Source organism: Penaeus vannamei, chromosome 15, assembly GCF_042767895.1.
Source record: "Penaeus vannamei isolate JL-2024 chromosome 15, ASM4276789v1, whole genome shotgun sequence".
Taxonomy (NCBI): domain Eukaryota; kingdom Metazoa; phylum Arthropoda; class Malacostraca; order Decapoda; family Penaeidae; genus Penaeus; species Penaeus vannamei.
Genome location: NC_091563.1, coordinates 13,616,177 through 13,637,581, shown reverse-complemented (window position 1 = coordinate 13,637,581; position 21,405 = coordinate 13,616,177). Strand labels below are relative to the sequence as shown.

General features: G+C 40.1%; 3 protein-coding genes across 3 annotated transcripts in view; 2 read left to right on the top strand and 1 right to left on the bottom strand.

The window, feature by feature from the left end:
* Larp4B (La-related protein 4B) overlaps positions 1-6,119 on the top strand; it is a gene marked incomplete in the record, with an annotated part of 45,831 nt that extends 39,712 nt beyond the window's left edge. Inside the window, 1 exon segment of the mRNA XM_070130467.1 lies at positions 19-6,119. Within this exon segment, the coding sequence (XP_069986568.1) occupies positions 19-158 (140 nt within the window).
* Positions 6,120-17,120: 11,001 nt separating this feature from the next.
* On the top strand, positions 17,121-17,963 carry LOC113804615 (uncharacterized). Its single transcript, XM_027355506.2, has one exon. The coding sequence runs from the start codon at positions 17,121-17,123 to the stop codon at positions 17,961-17,963; it is 843 nt and encodes a 280-aa protein (XP_027211307.2).
* Positions 17,964-21,123: 3,160 nt separating this feature from the next.
* The window catches only part of eIF1 (eukaryotic translation initiation factor eIF1), a 9,352-nt gene continuing 9,070 nt past the window's right edge, over positions 21,124-21,405 (bottom strand). The window contains exon 4 of the mRNA XM_027372660.2: positions 21,124-21,405. This exon is cut by the window's right edge and continues 359 nt beyond it. The gene's annotated coding sequence lies outside the window, so the exon portion shown is untranslated.

Below are 21,405 nucleotides of genomic sequence, written 5' to 3'. Positions count from 1 at the left end.
TCTGCAAACTCCCAACAGAGAAGGTTTTAGTGCCCCGAGAGCGTGATGGCAAGCCTTTGAGGAGGGATGGGCCACCTCGAGAAAACCGCCTCTCAGGTGAAATGGGTTCTGCAAAGTTTAGGCCAAGAGATTCTGCAAGACCAAAGTCACCGAAATGAAGGTGACTGTGAGAGATCCACCGAGACAGAGGCCGCCCACCAGGCTGGGTAACCATAGCCAGAGGAACAAAAGGGATGAGGAGATAACTCTTCAAGTATGCTGCTTCCCTCACACATACCAACATGGAAGTCAGCAATTTCTGCTGTTGGTGTCCTTTGGCAAGTGGTGTAAAAAGGGTAGCTATATACAGTGTAACTTCCCCCAGCCTGGTGACCCTGCACCCCACACTGTTGCCCAGCATTGTGTTGCTGCATCAAAAGTGGCTGCATCATCCTTCTCCAGTGCCTAAGCTGTCTGCCATTTAATGTACATAATTATGACATAACCGTGCTGTTTGCTCCCGTATGCAATTTGCCCGTCTGGAGAGCGTGTGACCGGTGCCAAACGTGGGGCAATCCTGCTTACTTGTACAGTTGAGAGTTTATTTTTGACTATGATAGCCTTGTACATTATTGAAAATTTGGAAAAGCTACATCTGAAACTATGTAGCTGCTTCTTTTGAGTGTGTATATGTGAGTGCTTGTCTCGTGGCTGAATCAAAATAAAGGACAGCCCTCTCATTGCATATTGCTTAGAGGACAAATATTTAAATTAACTTAAGACATTGGTTCCTCATAGATTGAAAATGAGGCTGTAATTACTACAGAACATTATGGCCACAACTATTTGTTTGTGGCAGTGTTGTCGTAAACAAACCTAAGGTTGCACTATTGGCACCTCTCAATGTTTTGGCTGTGACCTAAGGAACAAGTCTTTCTTCGTGCTGAAGTGTACTTGATCCATGTAGAGGAAAAGAGGTGTTTAATATGTGAATATGTATATGAGGGTGTGAACTGGCCCAAAGGAGCAAGTGTACTCCTGCCACCCATCCCCTGCTGCGACACAGGTTGTGAGTGTGCCAGTGACAAACACTTGTTTTAGACAAATCTCTGGGGATGTGATTATAACCAGCCAGGGAACCTATTACAAATTGGGACTTTTGTATTGGTTTTGGCTGATATGCAAGTGATATAAAACAAATGAAACTCATAAATCAGTGGTAAACTAGTGATGTAAAGAGCATTGTTTGACCAGCAGAGGTGTGACAATAAATGTGTTACTAGTTGGTTGTTATGAGTGTTTAACATAGGAGATTGCATCCTGCAAATGAGCTAGTACTGTGTTAAGATCTCGATGACTTCAAGAGAGTGAACATGTACAGAGGTGAATAATGTCCATATTGATAGTGACCCTAATCTAGGGTTTGGTTTTAAGCGATATACAATTGTTGACTTGGTATACGGGAGTGAGTGATAGATTGCCTGGTAGGTGTATGTTGGAATACTGTGTCCTGAGCTTGGTTCTGTGTTGTACAAAACACAATCTCGATAACATTTTCCTTTAAAGAAGTGCTCTTGTTATAGAAGCATTTAAACACTATACCAGAGATTTGGTTGTCAATGAGTGTTGGATAGTAAAGAATTTATTACAAAGTCATGGCTTCCATATTTTCCATTTGCCGTTGTAATTGCCAATAGTTGTGCTCGTCTGAAATTGCTTATTGGCCAGTGGGCATGAAGCTTTAGCCCAAGTCACATACTAAAGCTTTGCTGAAAATGTGCTTGCAAAATTTGAATACCTAATACCTCTAGTTTAGCCAGAGATCCGAAGAGCCAGCCTCAAAAGACATAGTTTCATTTACTGTTAATCAGGTGCGGAAGACAAGGTGAGTGCAACCTTTGGCCAATAGCTTTGGACTACAGCTTTGATCCTTCTATGTGAGCACCAAGGCTTTATTGCTGCATGTTAGTGGTGTGAGGGGAAAAGTACCAAGACAGTAGGTCATCCTGTTGTAAAGGAGAAAATTATTGGCCTTGACTTGTATTGCACACCATATTCTTATTTACTTGGTCTTATTTATGTCTAGAAGTTTATTGGTATTCCAGTATGCATTTACTGAATTAAATCATTGGAGGATGGCAATAGCTCTTCTGTTAAGGTTGTAATCTTATTATCAAGATGAAGGTTGTCATCTTCCATTGAACCACCTAAAATAGCACAAGACTATTCATCACAAGGTCATCAGATTTTGCAGTTCGAAATGTGTAGAAAGTTCATGATAGTTGGAAGTAGTATATTCAGGTTTTATAATGGCAAGACTAATGTCTTAGTCACCCAGTAATCATGGGAGTTAAAAAAAGGGAGATTCCTCCTAAGAAAAGTTGTTGCAAATGCTGACACATGTAGGCCTATAACCCTCATCTGTGTTGTCACTACTCAATACTGCCTGTCATTGTCACTTCATTTATGTTTTAAGCATCAAAAATCACATAGGTATAATTTCATTTTTTTTTTTTTTTCTTTTTTTTTTCCCCTTAATTTTTCTTTTCTTTTCTGGGATAGTAAATCATCTATTACATTATATTTAATAAGTTAATATAATGATAACTTAACAGTTCCTTAGTTTCTTTTGATATCCAGAGTCTAGATAATTTTTGAAGAAGCTACAGAAGGACTTGTTTGTTCATTTTTATGGTAAGTGAAATGGAGCCAGGGTTAGTGACCTTCCTATTTTCAATTGGATGACAAAGCCTAATATGTACACTAAAGGGTTAACGATACTCCCAGGTCCTCGAATGAAAGAAGCAAAGATTTTTCGTTGATATAAAAGAATATATGAAGAAAATCATGTCTTATTGTTTTTATTGTTTGCATTTTTTATTAATTTGCTGAAATGTGTGAGCTCGTTTGGAAACCTTTATTTCAGACATGTAACCTTGGTCTATTTTTATTAGACAAAACATACCATAATTTATGATACGACTTAAAATTAATTTGAATTTGTAAGCGTTGGACATATAGGCAAAATGTACATAAATGAGCTGAAGGAAAAAATGCACTTCAAACAATGCTAATTAGACATACTATTCAATTCGGTATGAATATAGGAAAAGTGAAGAAAAATGTTTACATCCCTGTAGCTCATACTATATTAAAAGACACGTATACGAGGCTGGGAGTTAAAGCACATTAGTTCACTGAAAATCAAACCTGGATAGAAACTACCGCCTTGGCTCCTTTTGGTGCACCAACCTATTTCAAGTTTCAAGAGTGGAAAGTCCTTCATCTCGGACTCAGGGTGGAATGTCTACCACTAGTACCTGAGATAAATAGCCCCCAAAGTATACATGTATTTGGATATGAAGGTGTGATCATTTGTCACGCCTGTCGTAACCATCACCACGATTTACATAAATTCTACTAGACTGGTGTGAGACCATCACAGTTACTCAGGAACTCAGACCGTCAGATGGCAGTGAATGAGACCTCGTCTGGAGGTCGCTGTTGGGGTGCTGTCTGTCTCACTGATTCTAGGGTGCTGATTATATGTTGCAAGGATAATATTTATGCTTGTTTAAACTGTATGTATCATGAGATTATTTCTAATTTACAAGAGGATGTGAAAACACATGAAATATTGGACAATGTCCATGAGCTGGGTGTAATTGTTGATGTGATGCTACGATATGATTCCACTGTAATCTTGGTGAGGTGGTCCCGTGAAGGCTTCCCCCGTCAGCCCCCTAAACTGACGGGGGACGTGACTGTACTATAACCATCAACACGATGTAATATTTGCTCTCAAATGATGTTAATAATCCTGATATTCTGTATGCCTTGTTCTTCTTTTTGTTTCAAGTGGTTATATACATAATACTGATGCCATTATGCAAGATGTATGAAATGTGTGTGCGTGTGTGTGCGATCTCAAACCTGTATTTAACTTGACACTACAGATGTATAAAAAAAAAAAAATACACCAGCTCCTCGAGTGATTCTCTGGACAGACTTTGTGAAGGAGTAAGCCAGGGTATATAAAGTAGTAGTCTGTAAGAACACTTCCAATGCTGTCACTACGCCATCACCACCTTTCTCTCACTCGCTCAACACAAAACAAATTCTTTGTTTCTGTTAAAAATTTAGTTTGAAAATAAATTTCGCATGTGGTTTTCAGTGGAGAACTTTTTACTCAGCCTTTATACAAATGTTACCATTACTTGTATAGAGTGTTATATTAACGTGGCTGTATGTGTGAGCTGTCCATAGATTTACTCTGCAATTTCACGGAAGCCTATGTATTGTACCAAGAAAATATTTGTGAGAAAATAACATCTCCAAACCTTAGAAAAAGGTTGGATGCATGAATTTGTTGTTTCTGGTAAAAGTAACAATCCAACAAGTAGTAGTGTGACTTGTCCTTCATTCTGGAAAATAAATTGTGTTATTCACAAGACCATGCTTTATGTTTAATAAAATTCCAAGTATTTTTAGAATCAAACTACTTGGAATAAGTGTAACATTTTTATTTAGATATACATATCATTCCTCGACTTCAAGCTGTCCTCAGCTGAAGTATTTCTCATTCATCGGCAGAAAAATAATTATAACTAGCCACTTGACAAAGCATTTGATGAACATTGCGATATTCATCACTCCAACATAATTGGTAGTGAAAATTACAGGCATATAAGTAATAACTACGTAATCCATAGTTTCATTATAAAACCAGCTGGGTTAAAAATGCTTATTTTTCTTACTAGTATTCTTTGGAGACCAAGTGTTTTACTACGTTTGAGAGAATATAATACATATATTTCCCCTTAAGCCTCGTCCGCACGAACGAACAGTGTCACCACGCACAGCAGTGTCTGGCAAGTTGATTTGGCAAATTTTGAATTGTGAGCCTTCCACCCCTACCCCTTGTTCTTGTTTTTCCCTCCCCTTTTTTCAAACCTTTCCTTTCGTACTCTTCTCTTGCATTCATCTCCTCTTTGTTTATTACTTACATATGTTCAACAAAATCTAGTATAGTAATCTAATAATTACATGGTAAATCGGGTCTGGCAGTCACTCCACTTCCACGACCATCTTCCCAGTCTGCTGGCAAACAAAAGCAGCGAGTTGCATTCGCTGTACGCTCTTGTGGACGGGGCTTGTCATTCCTTAAGAAACGGCTGACTGATGTGACTGCTCAAATGTTAGAAATAAGATTATAATACCCATTTTTTGTTTCAAAAGACTGTCAAATGGCAGTTTACAAAGGCACGGTATTGAAAGAGAATATGTTTGAAAGTTTGTTATAGGTCGATTAGGTTCATTTATAAGATGGCATGGGAAGCTAAATGTTGCTGTTTCAAGACAACGAAAGTAAGGAACAGATAGTAATTGGCTTCATCTTTATGGGAGTATCCCTTATATGGAACACATTAAAATCAGTGTAAATCAGCAAAAAGTTGCAATACTTGTAGCAATGTGTGTTTAATAGTACTTCCTTTGTTACAATGTGAGAAGGATGTAAATATTGAAATTAAATCGGTTAATGTTTCTTAAACCTTACACTTTCATATGCATACATGGAAGAGATGTTCATTATCAAGAGGTTGGTCACTTAGTTTATAGTATTTATACAATTATATTTGTTCTACGATCAAAGAGGAGGAATGTACTTAATAATATTTGTTCCAAGTTTTTCTTTTTGACCTGACATTCAGCATATTACAAGGAACTTAAAAACGACCTCGGATAATTCCAAAGTTGCAATTCGTTGCTTTATATGTCTGCATTAGTGAGTTTGCTGCCTATTGGTCTTGCTATACAGTTTGATTGCAAAGATATATACTTAATATTAATTTCTGCAGATATCTCCTAACTACATATATACATATCTTTAGATAAAAGTACGTGATCTGACGCCAGCTATGAATGAATAATTTCAATTGAATGTGATGGGAAGGACCAACTCTCAACAACCATTTAATGTCTTTGAGATACTAGATACTCGCATATTCTTGAAGATAATTGTATTTTTTCCTTTATTTTTCGATTATTTGTCATAAATATGCAAAACTTGCATTTTGCAATGGTATTGTACTTTATGGTTGTATGAGGATTCAGTACACAAAAAAAAAAAACGTTCCGGACCAAGATTTTCTTTTTCCAACCTATGTTCGACGTTGAGGCTATAGCAAATTTCTGAAATACCAGGCATTTCTAGCAAACACTCACGGAAGCCAGGTAATGCGTTCCTGCGCTCGTGATAAAAGCCAAGATTACTTGACTCGTGCATCTCCCAAGCCTCAGGGCCCCCTAACAAGATGTCTTTATTTGGGATCTCCTAAACCTGGGGAACCGTTCGGGGGAACGGGGGCCGGATTTACTACATACAATAGTAACGCATTTACTAGCGATGGTAAAGGTGAGAATCAAAGAGATGGCGACTCGCACCGCCAGTTACAATCATAAATCCATTCATTCTAATTGTAGCAGAGGGGTCTAATAAAGCAATTCCACCAATCTGCGAGCATTATACTTAATCTTTAAGGTTTCTTCTTAATTTAAAGAAGACAATCACGGAACGCGTAAAAACTCGACACCATATTTTTAAAGTTTTGCTAGCAGCTAAAACAAGCATATGCACAAGAAAATAACACGTATTAAAAATCCTGCGGGATGTTAATGCACCACCCTGACTATTTACTGTATAAATAGGAGCCAATACAAGCACTTATATTAATATATTCTTTACCGTAAACCAAAATAACAGTCCACGTAGACCAAGACAACCTTTATAAATCGATCGCCAAAGAAAATATTCCACTAATTTTTGCCCTTGCATTTAGGAGTTTGTTGCCCTTTGCCGAAGTGCCGACAGAAGCAGAAATTGTTATAATCGTTTAACGTTTTCATTACCTGGTTACATGAAAGCAACTCGTAATGTCATCGTCTCTTCCAGCAGACTAACCAGTGCTCAGTCCATTAGTAAAGTTTTCCGTGGTAACTTCGATGGTTAGTTGTCAGTGAATACCACCGCTGTCCGTCTACACTGGCAACTACTGTAGTTACCAGCGATTTTATCATCCCTATGGTTTACTAGGAGGTTTCGCGGCAAAAAAAAGTGAAAGGTCTACTTCACAATACGTTTCGCGAAGCTGTGTGTAGTGAGGTTTGGTTTGGAGCTAGTCACTTCGCCTCGTGACCCGATTGTAGACCAAAATTAACGCCAACTTCGAGCCTCAAAAGTACATCAGTCTGAATTGCAAGAGATTGCTTTTTACGTTTGTATCTTTGTTAGTCATCATTCCCCCCAATCCCTTGCCCGTTGTCGTCGGGGGGGGGGGGGGGCTTAGGAGACGGAGACTAAGACCCATGCAGGGATCTCCCCTGCCTAGGGCCTGAGCCCTCGACTCAACTAATTTTGCACGCCCTTTTCTCCCTCCAGCTCTTCCGTTTCCGTCCTTTTTCCAACCCCTTCTTCTATCCACTTTCTAAGGTGTAAGAGCCGTGCTGAAAGGATGAAAGGCCGACCTTGTGCCAGTCCTGAACGGCCTGCGGGAACCATGGGCACAGTATTCTCGTTTTGTTGTTTAGCCGTCACTCCTCAAGGGGACACTGAGGGGTGGACTTTATTTCCCTAACATAGCTGAGGCTTCCCATGGCCAGTAATGGTGTAACACCCATTTTAGAGGCAACGAAGCTTGCCCCTTCATCAAATAGCTCCACCAATTCAAACTCCCGGCTCCTTACTACCGACTCCTCAATGCTTATTCGTGCATTGTCCACCCAAGTCGAGACTCCTACTCTCCCAACTTCTCAGCTTCATCAACTCTACCCCCCACAGCCTTCTTCACCAATCACCTCATCTTCCCTTATTACTACCTTACAGCCTTATTCTCCATCTATCCGTAATACTACCGCCTCAACAATACTCCCTCTTCCACTCGTCCTCGTCCTTCTACCACCCACAACTCTACCAATATCTTAAATACTCTTAGTCCAGCCAAATGGGACCGATTTTTCGTGATCCCTCCTACAGCTTCTTACTCAGGCAACACTTCTTTTTCAACAATGTCTCCAAGAGCAAGTTGGCAGAGTCCCCTTCCGTACCCGACCCGATCGTTCCCGTCTCGTAATAGTTACATCTGAAACAAGCTTTATATGCTATAACTTTACCAAATCTAACTGATTTCCTGCAGAACATCATCCAACTCATAATACTTGTACTGGAACTGTCTATCTCCCCAGCAAGCTGCCGTATGGATATCGATTGGTCAGATTGTCGAGAGTACTTACTCGACTGCCTCAAAGACCATGATCTGATATCAGCACAGTGCTATTCCATTCCTCCTAGAGGTCATCTAAGGAAATCCACCAACATTGTCAAATTTACTTTCCGTACACATGACCTACCCTTTCGTATATACATTGGTGGACAATGGCAATGTCAAAACCAAAGACCGTATACGAATGACAGGAAACATGCCACCTAACTCATTAAAAAAAAATGAGAGCCCCGCGGCCGTCCACCAGCGCCATCTGTTGACTCGACGCCCATCTAAACAGCCGACATCGTTCAGTGGGAACGTGCTCACTCGCGCTCATGGTCTTAGTCAGTTCAGATCTATTCAGAGGGTTTGTGAATTGCTTATTTATTTATTTATTATAAAAAAATATATATATATAATATATATATATATATATATATATATATATATATATATATTGTATTGTGACTTTGTAGTAGCATTTATTTTCTTCATGTAATTCATAAAAAAAATGTCTGTGATGCAATTAAAAGCTTCTGACAGCTTGCTTCTTTAATGTGAAGAAAAAGGTTCATAAATAGGCGTCCGCAAAGCACGAGGGCAACCCTATTGAACCATTCGGCTATTTAGGGCTGGTTAACAACCCTAATATAGCAGTTCAAACATGCACAGTACACATACGGCGTATACCACATACCATACACAGGACATTAAATCACGTGACGCAATAAACCTATAAGCCTACAGTAACATAACATTAGTGTTTTACATATATGATCACATTGCCAAACATGCATCAATACATATAAATTAAGTATGATAAATTAAAGAAAAATATTGCAATATTTCTTATTAGATTAATACTAAAAGATTACAAATAAATGGCCAAAACATACATTTTTATTTCACATTAGGACCGTTTGACTTTGAGATTAATTTGAAGTTTTCCATGATTGATTCGGGGCTCTGTCCCCTAATCTCCTTTTCTAGGTGCTGACTAAAATGCATTTTCTACACCTTTTATATTCTAGCCAGGAGCTCGAAACAAGCCACCCGTCGTTGTCCTGTCAACATTTGAGCTTATTTTACTTTTTCTATTTTTCTGTTTGTTCCTACTATACCAAATCAATATATATTCTGATTTGGGTGATAACTATAATTTAACTCGATCAGCCTAACATTTTTTTTTTCTTCTAATTTGATTTTTTTTTCACTATTGATGTCAAATATATCAGCTTACTTAATTGTAGATAAAGGCTCACAATATAATATCAAGTCGATTTTTGGCCTATATTTTTTAGAGGGGCGTAAATACTTGACACCTTTTCCAATCAAAATAATTTCATTTGATCCAGTTTATATATTACTGAAGTTAATCTGAACATCACATATCGAAGTTTATACCTTTAAAAAACATGAATATTACAAACCTTTCTTTTTCCTTGGGAGAAAAACATGAAAACAAGTTATTTTTTCTTTTCCGTTTGTTTTTTACAAGCAGAACAAGGATGAGACTTTCCTGACATTGTCGGAACTGTCATTCCAGTTTTCGCGCTTCTATGTAAACAAACAGACGGTATGAGATGACGTCACGAGATGCCATCTATTGCGCTGACGGCACATTACGCACAGGATTTTGCTTGACATTCCAGTCTTTCCTATATAGTCTTTGGTCAAAACTGTTGGCGCTTTGTACATCCTGCCAAACACTGCCGTTCCACAGACCGATGCCCCCCGTATGTGCCCAACCCGGTCATAACCGATCATACTGCCCTGCACAAACACGCACATGTGTGGCGGCCCCCGTAATGTATTTTATAGAGGCTCTCCCACAAGTTCGAGTCTGAGGTAGCAACTCAGATACAAAAATGGTCTCACTCTACGTGAAGCCAGACAGGAAGCACGCCGACAAGGTTTCTCCCATACTCCCTGCTTTAGTAATGCCGCTCGCTCTGACCTTCCCCCTCCACCCCAAGATGTTCCTACACCCTTCCCTATACTTACTTACTTACTTCCCCACTTCCACTTCTACATTCTGCCTCCCCCTGGCAAATTCTTTTGCCACTCTAAATCCAGACACTCCAATCGCAACTACAGCCCCAACATCACCCCCTCTCCCTCCCCGCACTACCCGCAGCAGACTAAACGTTCCCCCCCTTCTTCCCCTACCGCACACTCACCTCCACCTACCTTTGTCTTTATTCTACAGACACCAGTCTCTTCTCCCCCCTCTCCTCATAAGAAAACCTTTGTCTCACAAAACTCTCCAACCAACTCCAGTGCAGAAACCATAGAAGATATTCAAAACTTGAGACAAAATTCCACAATTCATGCTCCCTCCACGCTCGAAGTGACTGCCGATATCCATCCTCCTCATGCTCATATTCCGCCTACACCCATTCCTCCTGCTCCCTCTCAACACAACCTAACCCCCTCGATTCCGCCTACTGCCGATATCCATCCAATTCCTACCCATATTCACCCTACACCCCTCCCTCCTACTCTCTTCCAACACAACCCATCCCCATGAACTCCAAGTAGAAGTACATTCTCCCTCCCTCCATCCCCTCTACCATTTCCACTCCCTCCTGGATACACGTGAAGCCCTTACGTAATTCCCTTACTTAGACCCACGGTAGCCCATTCACACAGAAACTCCTTTACTCATCTTTAACCTTTCAAGATTACTCTAGATAGTTGACGCATAGCAACTATCACCCTTCACCCTTCCGTTAATATACTTTCCTATAGTGCTATACGACCTATAGCACTAGCACATTTATTTTGCTATTAACCATTAACCATTTCACTACCATACTAATCTACAGCGCTCTACACGCCTCGACATCTAACATATGTCCTAAATGTTAACTCAGTTGAAACCTCTTCGCCAGAATACTGTATCATAGTGCTGTATGGCCTTTGATGTCTGGCACATTTATTTGTTTTGCCCGTAAACCATACTGGGAATCCATATACATTATTATATGAACAAAAAGAAAAACAAGAAAGAAAAATCTTACCTAGGGGGTTCGCCCCAATCCTCACCCTATCGGTATATTTTGAATAAACCGCTAATGACCTTAGATGATAAAGCAATTCTTCAGTAAATAAGTAAATAAAGATATCCGATAACTGCCTACGTCCTTTTCAAGACAGTGAAGCAATTGTGATAGATTGCATTATAAATGGTAAGATTGAACATTTTATCTAGATATTTTAGGATTTTCTGTCAAGTACAAATGTTTAGAGGTCGACACTTTAAATCATAGCACTTTTAGTGGGAGCTGTTTCTCTTTACCTCAGACTTGTTGTATGCTGATTTTCTATGAGATATCTGGGCACTATATCCTCCCTCCCCATTCCTTACTTCTTGTTGCTGGGGGGGAAGGGGAGGCTTAGGAGACGGAGACTGAGGCCCAATGTAGGTGTGAGAGTCGTACTAAAAGGATGAAAGGCGGTCTTTCTGTCAGTCCTGAACGGCCTCCGGGAGCCATGGGGACGGTATTCCCTTGGTTAATAGCCTAGCCCTTACTTCCTATTGGAACCCTTTGGGGTAGAGCATTTCCTTTCCCCACTTATTACAGGCTCATCATGGCCGGTAATTAATTTTGACCCTTTTTAAGGGCATTAAGGAATTATATTCCGAATTATCCAGACAGGTAATTACCCAACCTTCAGAAAATACCCCTTCCTCTCTGCCAACGTCTTCCACTCCATCTCCTGTTGCACAGTTTTCTTCATTGTCTACCCCCCCCCCCTTTATTTTTCATCCTTACTGTTCTCCCCACAGTACTACCTCACTCCACATGACGCCGTCTTCCCACCCTCGCTCTTCTACTGCTTCCGCCTCTACAAACCTCGATTCTTTCTGATTCCCTCAACAGCCCTTTACTCTGACAATACCCTTCTCTTCCAACAATGTTTCCAAATAGGCAAAGTTTCCTTTCGCAGCCGTTCTCATCGTTCACGCCTTGTCACAAATACATCCGAGTCCCAAGCTCGTGCACTATCTACACTGACTTACCTTACTGGCAAACCTATTCCAGCCGGACCTCACTCCTCTCACAATACTTGCACTGGAACCGTTTCCGTCTCCCCAACTGAAAACCTGCTCGCCTGCCTGGTTGAGTATGATGCAGTGACAGTACAGTGCTACACTATTCCTCCCAAAGTCCTACACCAGTATTGCTAAGATTCGCTTCCATAAACATCATTTCCCCAATAAAGTTAATATTGATGGTGTCCTGCCCTGTCTGACCATATCGACCCTTCCTTATCAAGGTCAGATATGTTGGCATTTTGGCCACCCAGCCAAACACTCGCTCCATAGCCCGCTGCCCTCTATATGCTCAACCTGATCATGACCATTCAAATTGCTCTGCTCAGTCATGCACGTGTGCCAATTGTGGTATATCCCATAATGTATTTTACAGGAGATGCAATGCCTACTTGCTCGAGTGTGAGGTAGCAGTTCTCAGATTCAAACTAGGCCTCACTTTGAGGGAAGCTAGACAGGAAGTAATCGAGGTTTTCTCTCTACCTATTCCAAAATTGTCCTTCACTCTGCTCCCCTCCCATCATCTCAAGATGTCTCGGCATCCCCCTAGTATCTCTTCCCTCAACCCCAAACCATCCTAACTCTACTCTCTCTCCCAGTCAAAAATCCATTTCCTGTCTAATTCCAGATAATCCCATCTCTACCTTTTCCCAAATGGCTACCCCTCTTTCCCACTTTACCAGCTATATCTAAGCGTTCCACCATATCCTCTACCACATCCCTTTTTCCCGTTGCTGACATACAGGCATATTGTTTTTACTAAATGTGCAACACTATTATATCGAAAAAGATGGTTTAGTGATCAAATTTAAATTTGGTCTCGTCCACACGATCGGAGTCCTACCAACTGTATGTAATTCTCTCGCTTCTTATGTGTTACCAGATTAGGCAGTACCTATTATCTTTATCGGGAATTCTTGATTTGCGGTCTATAGCGGTACTGCCTTGAGTACCGCTTATGGGGACATACCCACCACACACTGTCAAACTAAATTGGGACGAGATTTGGTAACAATATTTGACCGTGTGGCAATTTAGATCATGTGTACGTGGGGCGCTTATTAAGAATTTCCCCGGACTCACTTCTGCTTATCCTAGGAGGCTGAAATTTCATTAGAGATACACAACTCTACTTGGTCATGATTATAGTCCTGAATTCATGACATGTTTTCTAATACTAAAGTCCGCCTGTTGCGTTTCAAGCTGTAAAGTGACTTCAAAATTCAGTGCCTCATCATGTAGAAAACAGGAATGAATAAATGACAATATACTTGCGACTCGAGTCACCTCAGCATGTTAGAGACGTTTGCCCTTTAAAGAGTACTGCATGGACGGAAAAAGGTGAAAGATGGTGCAAGGTCAGGAGAATAAGAACGCTAATTTTCACATATAAAATATCACCTTTAAATATTCCAAATTCAAGATGATGCAAGGAAAATCTGATATAAACACATGACCCCGAGTCAACAGGCAACATATTTCTGCAGAACTGAAATTATATTCCGTCCAGTCTCAGGAATTTAAAAACTGGCAATACACTCGCGACTCGAGTACCCAGATCAAAGAAAACGTTATATATGTAGTGTTCAAGGCAGCAAAGTTCAATTTTTTAAAATATAGAAAACATGGAAACCAGTATTCAGGATCAGCTGATTAGAATAAAAAGATTCTAAATGAACAGGAATAGTAAAGTCTGGGATGGATTACTAGTTTCTTTATGATTTGAATCTTGGTCTACTTGTCGTCAGCGGTTTTTGTACGTTGGCTTACTAGTCAACTTGGAAATCCGCAACATCAATGGTTCTCGATCTTTTTACACCTTCGACCCCTTCCTCAAATCTTAGACGCATCTGCGACCCCCAAACACAGATTTTAAACGAGACACGGTTTTCTCGAGTAGTTATCTAGCCTCTACCTACCAAGAGGATCCTGAGGGGTGGACCATTTCTCTATCCAACATACTCCAGGCTTAACATCGCCAGTAATGAAGACATCACCCTTATTAGGGTCAATGATGCCCTTTATAAACCCCACAGATTTAAATTCTCCCGATTCCCCGACCCCCGGCTCTACTCTGACCACGACTCTGAATATTACCCCCTCCTCAATACCTACTATTACCTCAGTCCAGGCTAATTCATCCTCCAGAAAGCATTCCTTCTCTCGCAACATCTATTTCATCTCCGCCACCCCCTAAGCCTCTTCGTTTACTAACCTCTCTTCCCTTACTACTCTACAGCCATACTGTCCATCTCTCAACACTACTCCCTCCTCCAAACGTCCCCGCCCTTCTGCTACCCCCACGCTACAAACCTCTATTCTTCTGAATATCATTTAGCCCAGACTAATAGGACCGATTTTTGTGATACCCTCTACAGCCCCTTACTCTTATAACCCTCTCCTCTTTCAGCAATGCCTCAAAAAAAGCAAGGTTTCCTCTACAGATCGTTCCCGCCTCGTCAGTTACATGTAAATCCCAAGCTAAAGCATTATCAACCCTAATTGACTTCAATGGTAAACCCATTCCTGCTCAGCCTTGTCACTCCCTCAATACATGTACCCAAACTGTTTCCATCTCCCCAACAACCTACCCGGTGTACGACAAGGGCTGGTCTGATTGTGGAGAAGACCTACTTGCCAGCCTCGTGGACTCTGATGCCGTGGAACCGTTAACCCGAGTTGCCCAGGGCGTCTCGGGTGATACATGGTCGCTCTGCCACCCCGCTCCCTGGACATTAAGAGCAAAAGACCCAAAATGGATGGGGATCCAATTTCGATGCAGTAAAAAGGAACATTTTTCTTGGTTTAGATTACAGAATAATTTTTTGGTTTCTACAAATAATTTCCCAACTCAAAAAAATATATAGAGAGAGAAACATCAAGGTCAAATAGCATAAACCGCGGTAAAGGCAATGTTTCCCGGGGGGCTGAGGGACGCCCAGTCACGGCAATTTAGATGGTTGAATAAGGTTTGGGTCTTAGTCTCTGACGTTTGCATTGCCATTTTCCAAATGAACACTACAGGAAAAAATACATAATTATCAGTAACCATCTCTCGGAAAGCAGGTCATGACGTCTCACAAGAATGTACAGAAAAGACAACATGACAAATGAATCAACTGAGAGATGATCTCGCTTCAGATTTTGATGAGCGAATAAATATGAATGTGTGATGCTATTGCAAAATAAAGATATAAATGGATCTCGTGAAGTTACTGCCCCTGTTTCACACCTACATTTTCTCAAATCGGTATAGTTTTAATTTCCCACAGCCATATACTACAAAGTAAAATTTGCTTGTAGTGAACAGAAAAGCCGAAAATAAGACACTCTCCATTTATGGAATTTCTTTCGCAAGTTGATAAGAAAGTTGTTCAACACGTAATACTTTCGTGAAAATTACAGTAACTAATAAATAATCTACGTAGGCATAAATAATGCCAGACATTAAGAATTTTTATCATATGATGTTTGTGAATTTTGCAGGAATGGCTGGCACATTCACAACCCTAACACAGAAATCAGGGGCCGGATACTCAAACGCATTACGACGCCGTAGTTTACGGACGAGTGTTCCTACGACCCACACACAGAGCAAGGGACCGCCATAATGGTACAAGTTAAGGCACCGTAGATTAAGGCAGGGCGAGAGCAGCCCGAGCGGGTTACGGCGAACCATAAATGACATTTTTTTTTGTCTTAAAACAATTAATACTATATTACGATTTGTATTTTACTCAATTATCGTTGATTTTCCAGGAATGGCTAGAATTGGGAAACATGCAAATGCTTGCAGTGACCCCGATTTTCAATAATTTTGAGTCGCAGCTATAATCATTTTTGCTCGCATTCAATTTTCATTTTCGCTGATATTTGAATTCCAACATAACCAACACAACAAAGCAAAACAAAGCCCATCCATATCTAAAAGGAAACATGGATAACAATCACTTAATTATTGTCACCATAACACCGCTACTATGAGTAAATATTCTTCATTTTTTTGACAACTTTTAATTTCTGCTTTCTTTTCGTTTGTATTACTATTTATATTTATATAAAAACTCAAATAAACTGGAATGACCACGACCTGGTCGCTCGCCGCTCGCTGCCTGCAGTTCGCTCCTCTTAGGTCGATTACTTTGAAGAGAAAATATCACTGTTGCTCGCACCATAAATGTCCTTTGCTCGCAGGTCGCACCCTATATATTGTTGCTCGCTACGGTGCGTCCGCGAAAAACGACATATTTGCCAACCGGGGTAATAACAGTTTAATCTTAGAGGTGTAAAGTCATTTTGTAAACATTATCAAGACTTTTATGGTAATTTCTATATTACGTCCGCATGACCGATATCGACGATTTTGGTATCGTTGGATTCCTCTCACTCTATACAATGCAAATAGATAGTTTTTATTGCGCGCTAACCCCCCGTTAGCGAGAAACTTGGCCCCGATAGCAGGGGAGGGCATGAAAGGTTCCAGGGAAAATGCGGGGTTAAATAGCACTAATAATATAACGCACAGTGAAAATAACCATGGTTATTCACACAACTTTCCATATTAACCATGGTTATTCATATAACTTTCCATTGCAGGGGGCTGTGCCCCCTGCGACCCCCCCGGGGGTCGATGTTACACCGATGGCCTCAAAGTCGAGTTTCCCTTCCTCTGGAATAACGACATTCGTATTCCTAACCGAAATAACCGTCGCGTTCAGAAGTCAGTCATAGTCGCCGCGATGGCCAAGTGTGGAGGGTGCTCGTACTCCGAGACGGATTTTCTGCGCGAGATTGCCATTAGCCAAGAAAAAATGCTAGATATGTGCTTCCGCCACGGCCTCCTTCGTCGTGAAAAAGATTGCGGCAGGTGCGGGCAGCCAGCACGGCTAGACCTGAAGAAGAAACGATTCAGGTATGATAAGGCCGTGGCGGTCAGGAGGCAGAAGAGGCAGAGGTGTGACTGGTCTGCTTCGATGTTCGTGGGCTCTTTCTTTGTGCAATCTCGCCTCGATGTTGAGACCCTGCTGATCTTCGTGATCTTCTTCGTCCGGGAGAGGTTCACGTTCCGGCTCATGCGGCACGAGCTGGGCCTGAGCGCAGCGACCTTCACCGACTGGTCGAGTTTCTGCCGGGAGGTGATGGTTCACTGGGCTCTTGATCGGCAGGGTATGATCGGCGGCCAAGGAAAGATCGTCGAGATAGACGAGAGCAAGTTCGGGCGCCGCAAGTACAACGTGGGCCGAGTGATTGACGGGCAGTGGGTCTTCGGCGGTATCTGCAGGGAGACGCGCGATCTCTTCCTCGTCCCGGTGGAGGATCGGACCAGCGACACTCTCCTTGCAGTTATTAAGGAACGGATCGCCCCGGGGTCGATCATCATCTCCGATTGCTGGAAGGCCTACAACTGCCTCTCTGACGAGGGGTTCGAGCACCTGACCGTCAACCACTCGTACCACTTTGTAGATCCGGATACGCAAGCTCATACGAACACGATCGAGCGGCAGTGGAGGGAGGCCAAGAGGAAGGTACCGCTCTGTGGCCGCAGGAAGAAGCACTTCGCAGGGTACCTGGCTCGGTGCATGTTCCTCATGCACTACCAGGACCTGAATGTGAGGTTGCATCACTTCCTGTGTGCTGCAGCGTCGCTGTATCCTCCGGCCTAGGACCTCCTGCCGGACGCACCCTGCCTCCTTCACATTTTGCGGCAAAGGAGCACCCTCCCTAGTAATTAGCGGCATTAATAAATCAGGTTAGTACCTTAAAAATCCTAGGTTATTGTAGGTTATCGGCCCCGCATCTAGTTCGTGTGCGCTCTATCCTGCCGTGAATACGTGGTGGTTTTGTTTTCTCGGCGGGGGTTGGGGGGCGGCATCCCCCCCCAGGGGGGTTCGCAGGGGGCGCAGCCCCCTGCAATGGAAAGTCATGTGAATAACTAGGATTATATTCACTGTGAGGTTAAATTATTAGGGTAATTTTCTATATTACGTCCGGCGCTCCGACATCGTCGCCCCCGCAATCGGGACCAAGTTTGTCGCGCGCAATAAAACCTATCTATTTGCATTGTATAGAGTGAGAGGAATCCAACGATACCAAAATCGTCGATATCGGTCATGCGGACGTAATATAGAAAATTACCTTTTTTTTTTTAATCCCAACTTTTAATCACTCTGTTTGACCATGGTAACATGCATGAATATTTAAAAAAAAATACTAACTGGAGACAAATGGCTTACAGAAGGCATTATCGGCGCATTCTAATATATCTGTCGGCAAGAGACAGCCTTTGTATGATTCTATTCTTTATAAATTAATTTTAACAATATACTGTAGCTATATGTAAGCCTATATAACAACGAAATGGGAAAATGCCGTCTCGACATTTGTAAACACATTCCTTACCTGACGATGAGAGAGAAGCGTCGTCACCTCTTTGTTGTTAGCTGGGTCAATGATTATAATGATAAACTGGAACTTTCAATAACAAAAAAATAATGTTCCCATTTTGTTTATGGATATGAATAAATTAACGAAAATGAATTAGGCAAATACTCACGACTTGTGAGGCAACTTAATAGATTATATACTTATCCTCCCTCGTTAGAAAAACGGCTTGTTTACATTTTGAAAATCGTAGTTTCCCGAATTAACTTTACCAAGCCTATACACATACCTATACAGGGGTGGTCTGGCATCATAATTGCAGAGTGGGTAGCAAACCAAAAGGGCCCGGTTCAGGGTGTGGCAGATAAGATTATTTTAACTACATCTACTAATATATATATATATATATATATATATATATATATATATATATATATATATATATATATATATGTATATGTATGTATGTATGTATGTTTTATATATATATATATATATATATATATATATATATATATATATATATATGTATATGTATATGTATATGTATGTATGTATGTTATATATATATATATATATAAATATATACATATATATATATATATATATTTATATATATATATATATATATTATATATATATATTATATATATATATTATATATATATATTATATATATTATATATATTATATATATATTATATATATATATTATAAATATATATTATATATGTTTTATATGTATTATATATATATATTTTATATATATATTATATATATGATATATATTTCATATATATATATAAATACATATATATATATATATATATGCGTGTGCGTGTGTGTGTGCGCGCGCGCGCACGACTTTAGATTAAACGAATTCAAAAAAGCAAAATTTCATATATGGAGGCGGAGCCTGATGCCGGGCGGGCCAGTGGGGAAGAGTAGTAGGTTGTCTTCATAGAAACAGTTCCGGTACTAGTATTAAAGTGGTCCAACCTTAGGAAAGAAAGAAAAAAGGCGACTCAGCTAGACCAAATTTTCCGATTCGCCTAGTCTCGTTTTTATTCTAATCTGTCACCTAATACTTGTTTGTACGTCTGTCTGGTATTTTAAAAGATATATGCAGTACTTTTTATTGTTGTACACCATTTTTTCTCCCTCTCACAATACACTGAGTGAGTTGGATTGCTCAAAATTCCAGAGTTGAGATGCCAGTCTGCCCTTTCATAAAGATAGGACGGTGTTGTCCCCGATAACAGATGCAATGTATGATGCATTATAGGGAGAATGTATGTAATGCTACAGAATAATGGTTTTCAAACGAAATTCATCCGCAACATACACATTCTGGGTAATAATTGTAATATTACTAATAACAACAATGAGGATGAAGAGAATAGTAACGACGATAACCGTACACAAATCGTAATGAGAAACATTCTTAAGATATTTATCAGTAACATTAACCATAGCAATATCATGAAACTTGATTCAATTTTGTTTCATCTGATAAATACTTCTCTTTCTATTATAAGTAGTATGTCAATTTTACATGTACAAAATCTATATTTAAAAAATCATGCAACATAGCTCCTGTATATGATGTCGCACAAAGTATAAAGTAACCACGTAAATCACATCTCGTAATACCTAAAATACACTGTAAGCCGTATCATATACTGATAAATAAGACAATAGCGATTAAATCTTGAACCTCCCATACACAGGGGGATAGGGGAGGAGGGTGATAGCCCAGGGAGATACCACATGACGAAATAAGCCATGTTTTTTTTTTATAATCAGATTGCTTCTTAATGGGATGTGGTTTTAATTGGCTTTATATAATATATTTAATGCTTTACAATTACCGATTTGATATATATTCATTGAAAATTCTCTGTTGCGTTTGTTTACGCTTAGGGTCTGTGCAGTATCTCCCGACCCCATTTTTTTAATGCTAATTTTTAAAACTGAATCGGTAATCATAGCTAATCATCCTTGAGAATCTGAATTCCTTGGCACATGAAAATGCTGTATGTTGAAGTGATCCTTCATCTTATTAAACTTCTGTTGATCTCCCTTTCCACTTTAAATTTGTTAAGGTCTGCCGTGTGACGAATCTACAAGGGGGAGGGGGGGGGGATACAACTGTACCCTCTTGAGTAAATATAGTGCGCGCTACAGTTCCTCAACTCATGTGCTTTTTCACTCACAATGACATTTGTTAAGCGTTTTAATATGTGGCGATATATAATGTGACTTATTCCGAAACCTTAAAAAAAAAGTCGAAGTCATTTTCAACCGAGACCATTCGCGTCCTTTTATTTTTTAATATTCGATTTCAAGTTAGGAAACTGGCTTGTCCTCCAAGTCCTTCCATATATCTAATAACTATCCACGAAGTTCAGAAAACATGATAGTTCCAGGTTAATCAAATACTTGTTAAGATTTTCCTCTTTTATTTGAGGTTTTCATTTGGTTATACGTCACTGACATGCTTTACTAAAACACCAAAACACTACATAGAACATAAAAACCAATTTGAGTACTCCTTTGTAGAAAAATAACAGCCTGAAAATCAAATCAGTCCTTACACACACACTAACATGATCATTCATTCCCGGAACACATCTATGCAATTATCCAGATACATTCTATTCTCAAAGTTGTCAAGTAAATATTTCTTTTACATGTTCTATCGGGGGGTTAAAGTTACTCAAA

What these genes read in the sequence shown, in the direction of transcription:
- LOC113804615 (XM_027355506.2), top strand. Translation starts at nt 17,121, where the DNA reads ATGTGCTTCCGCCACGGCCTCCTTCGTCGTGAAAAAGATTGCGGCAGG.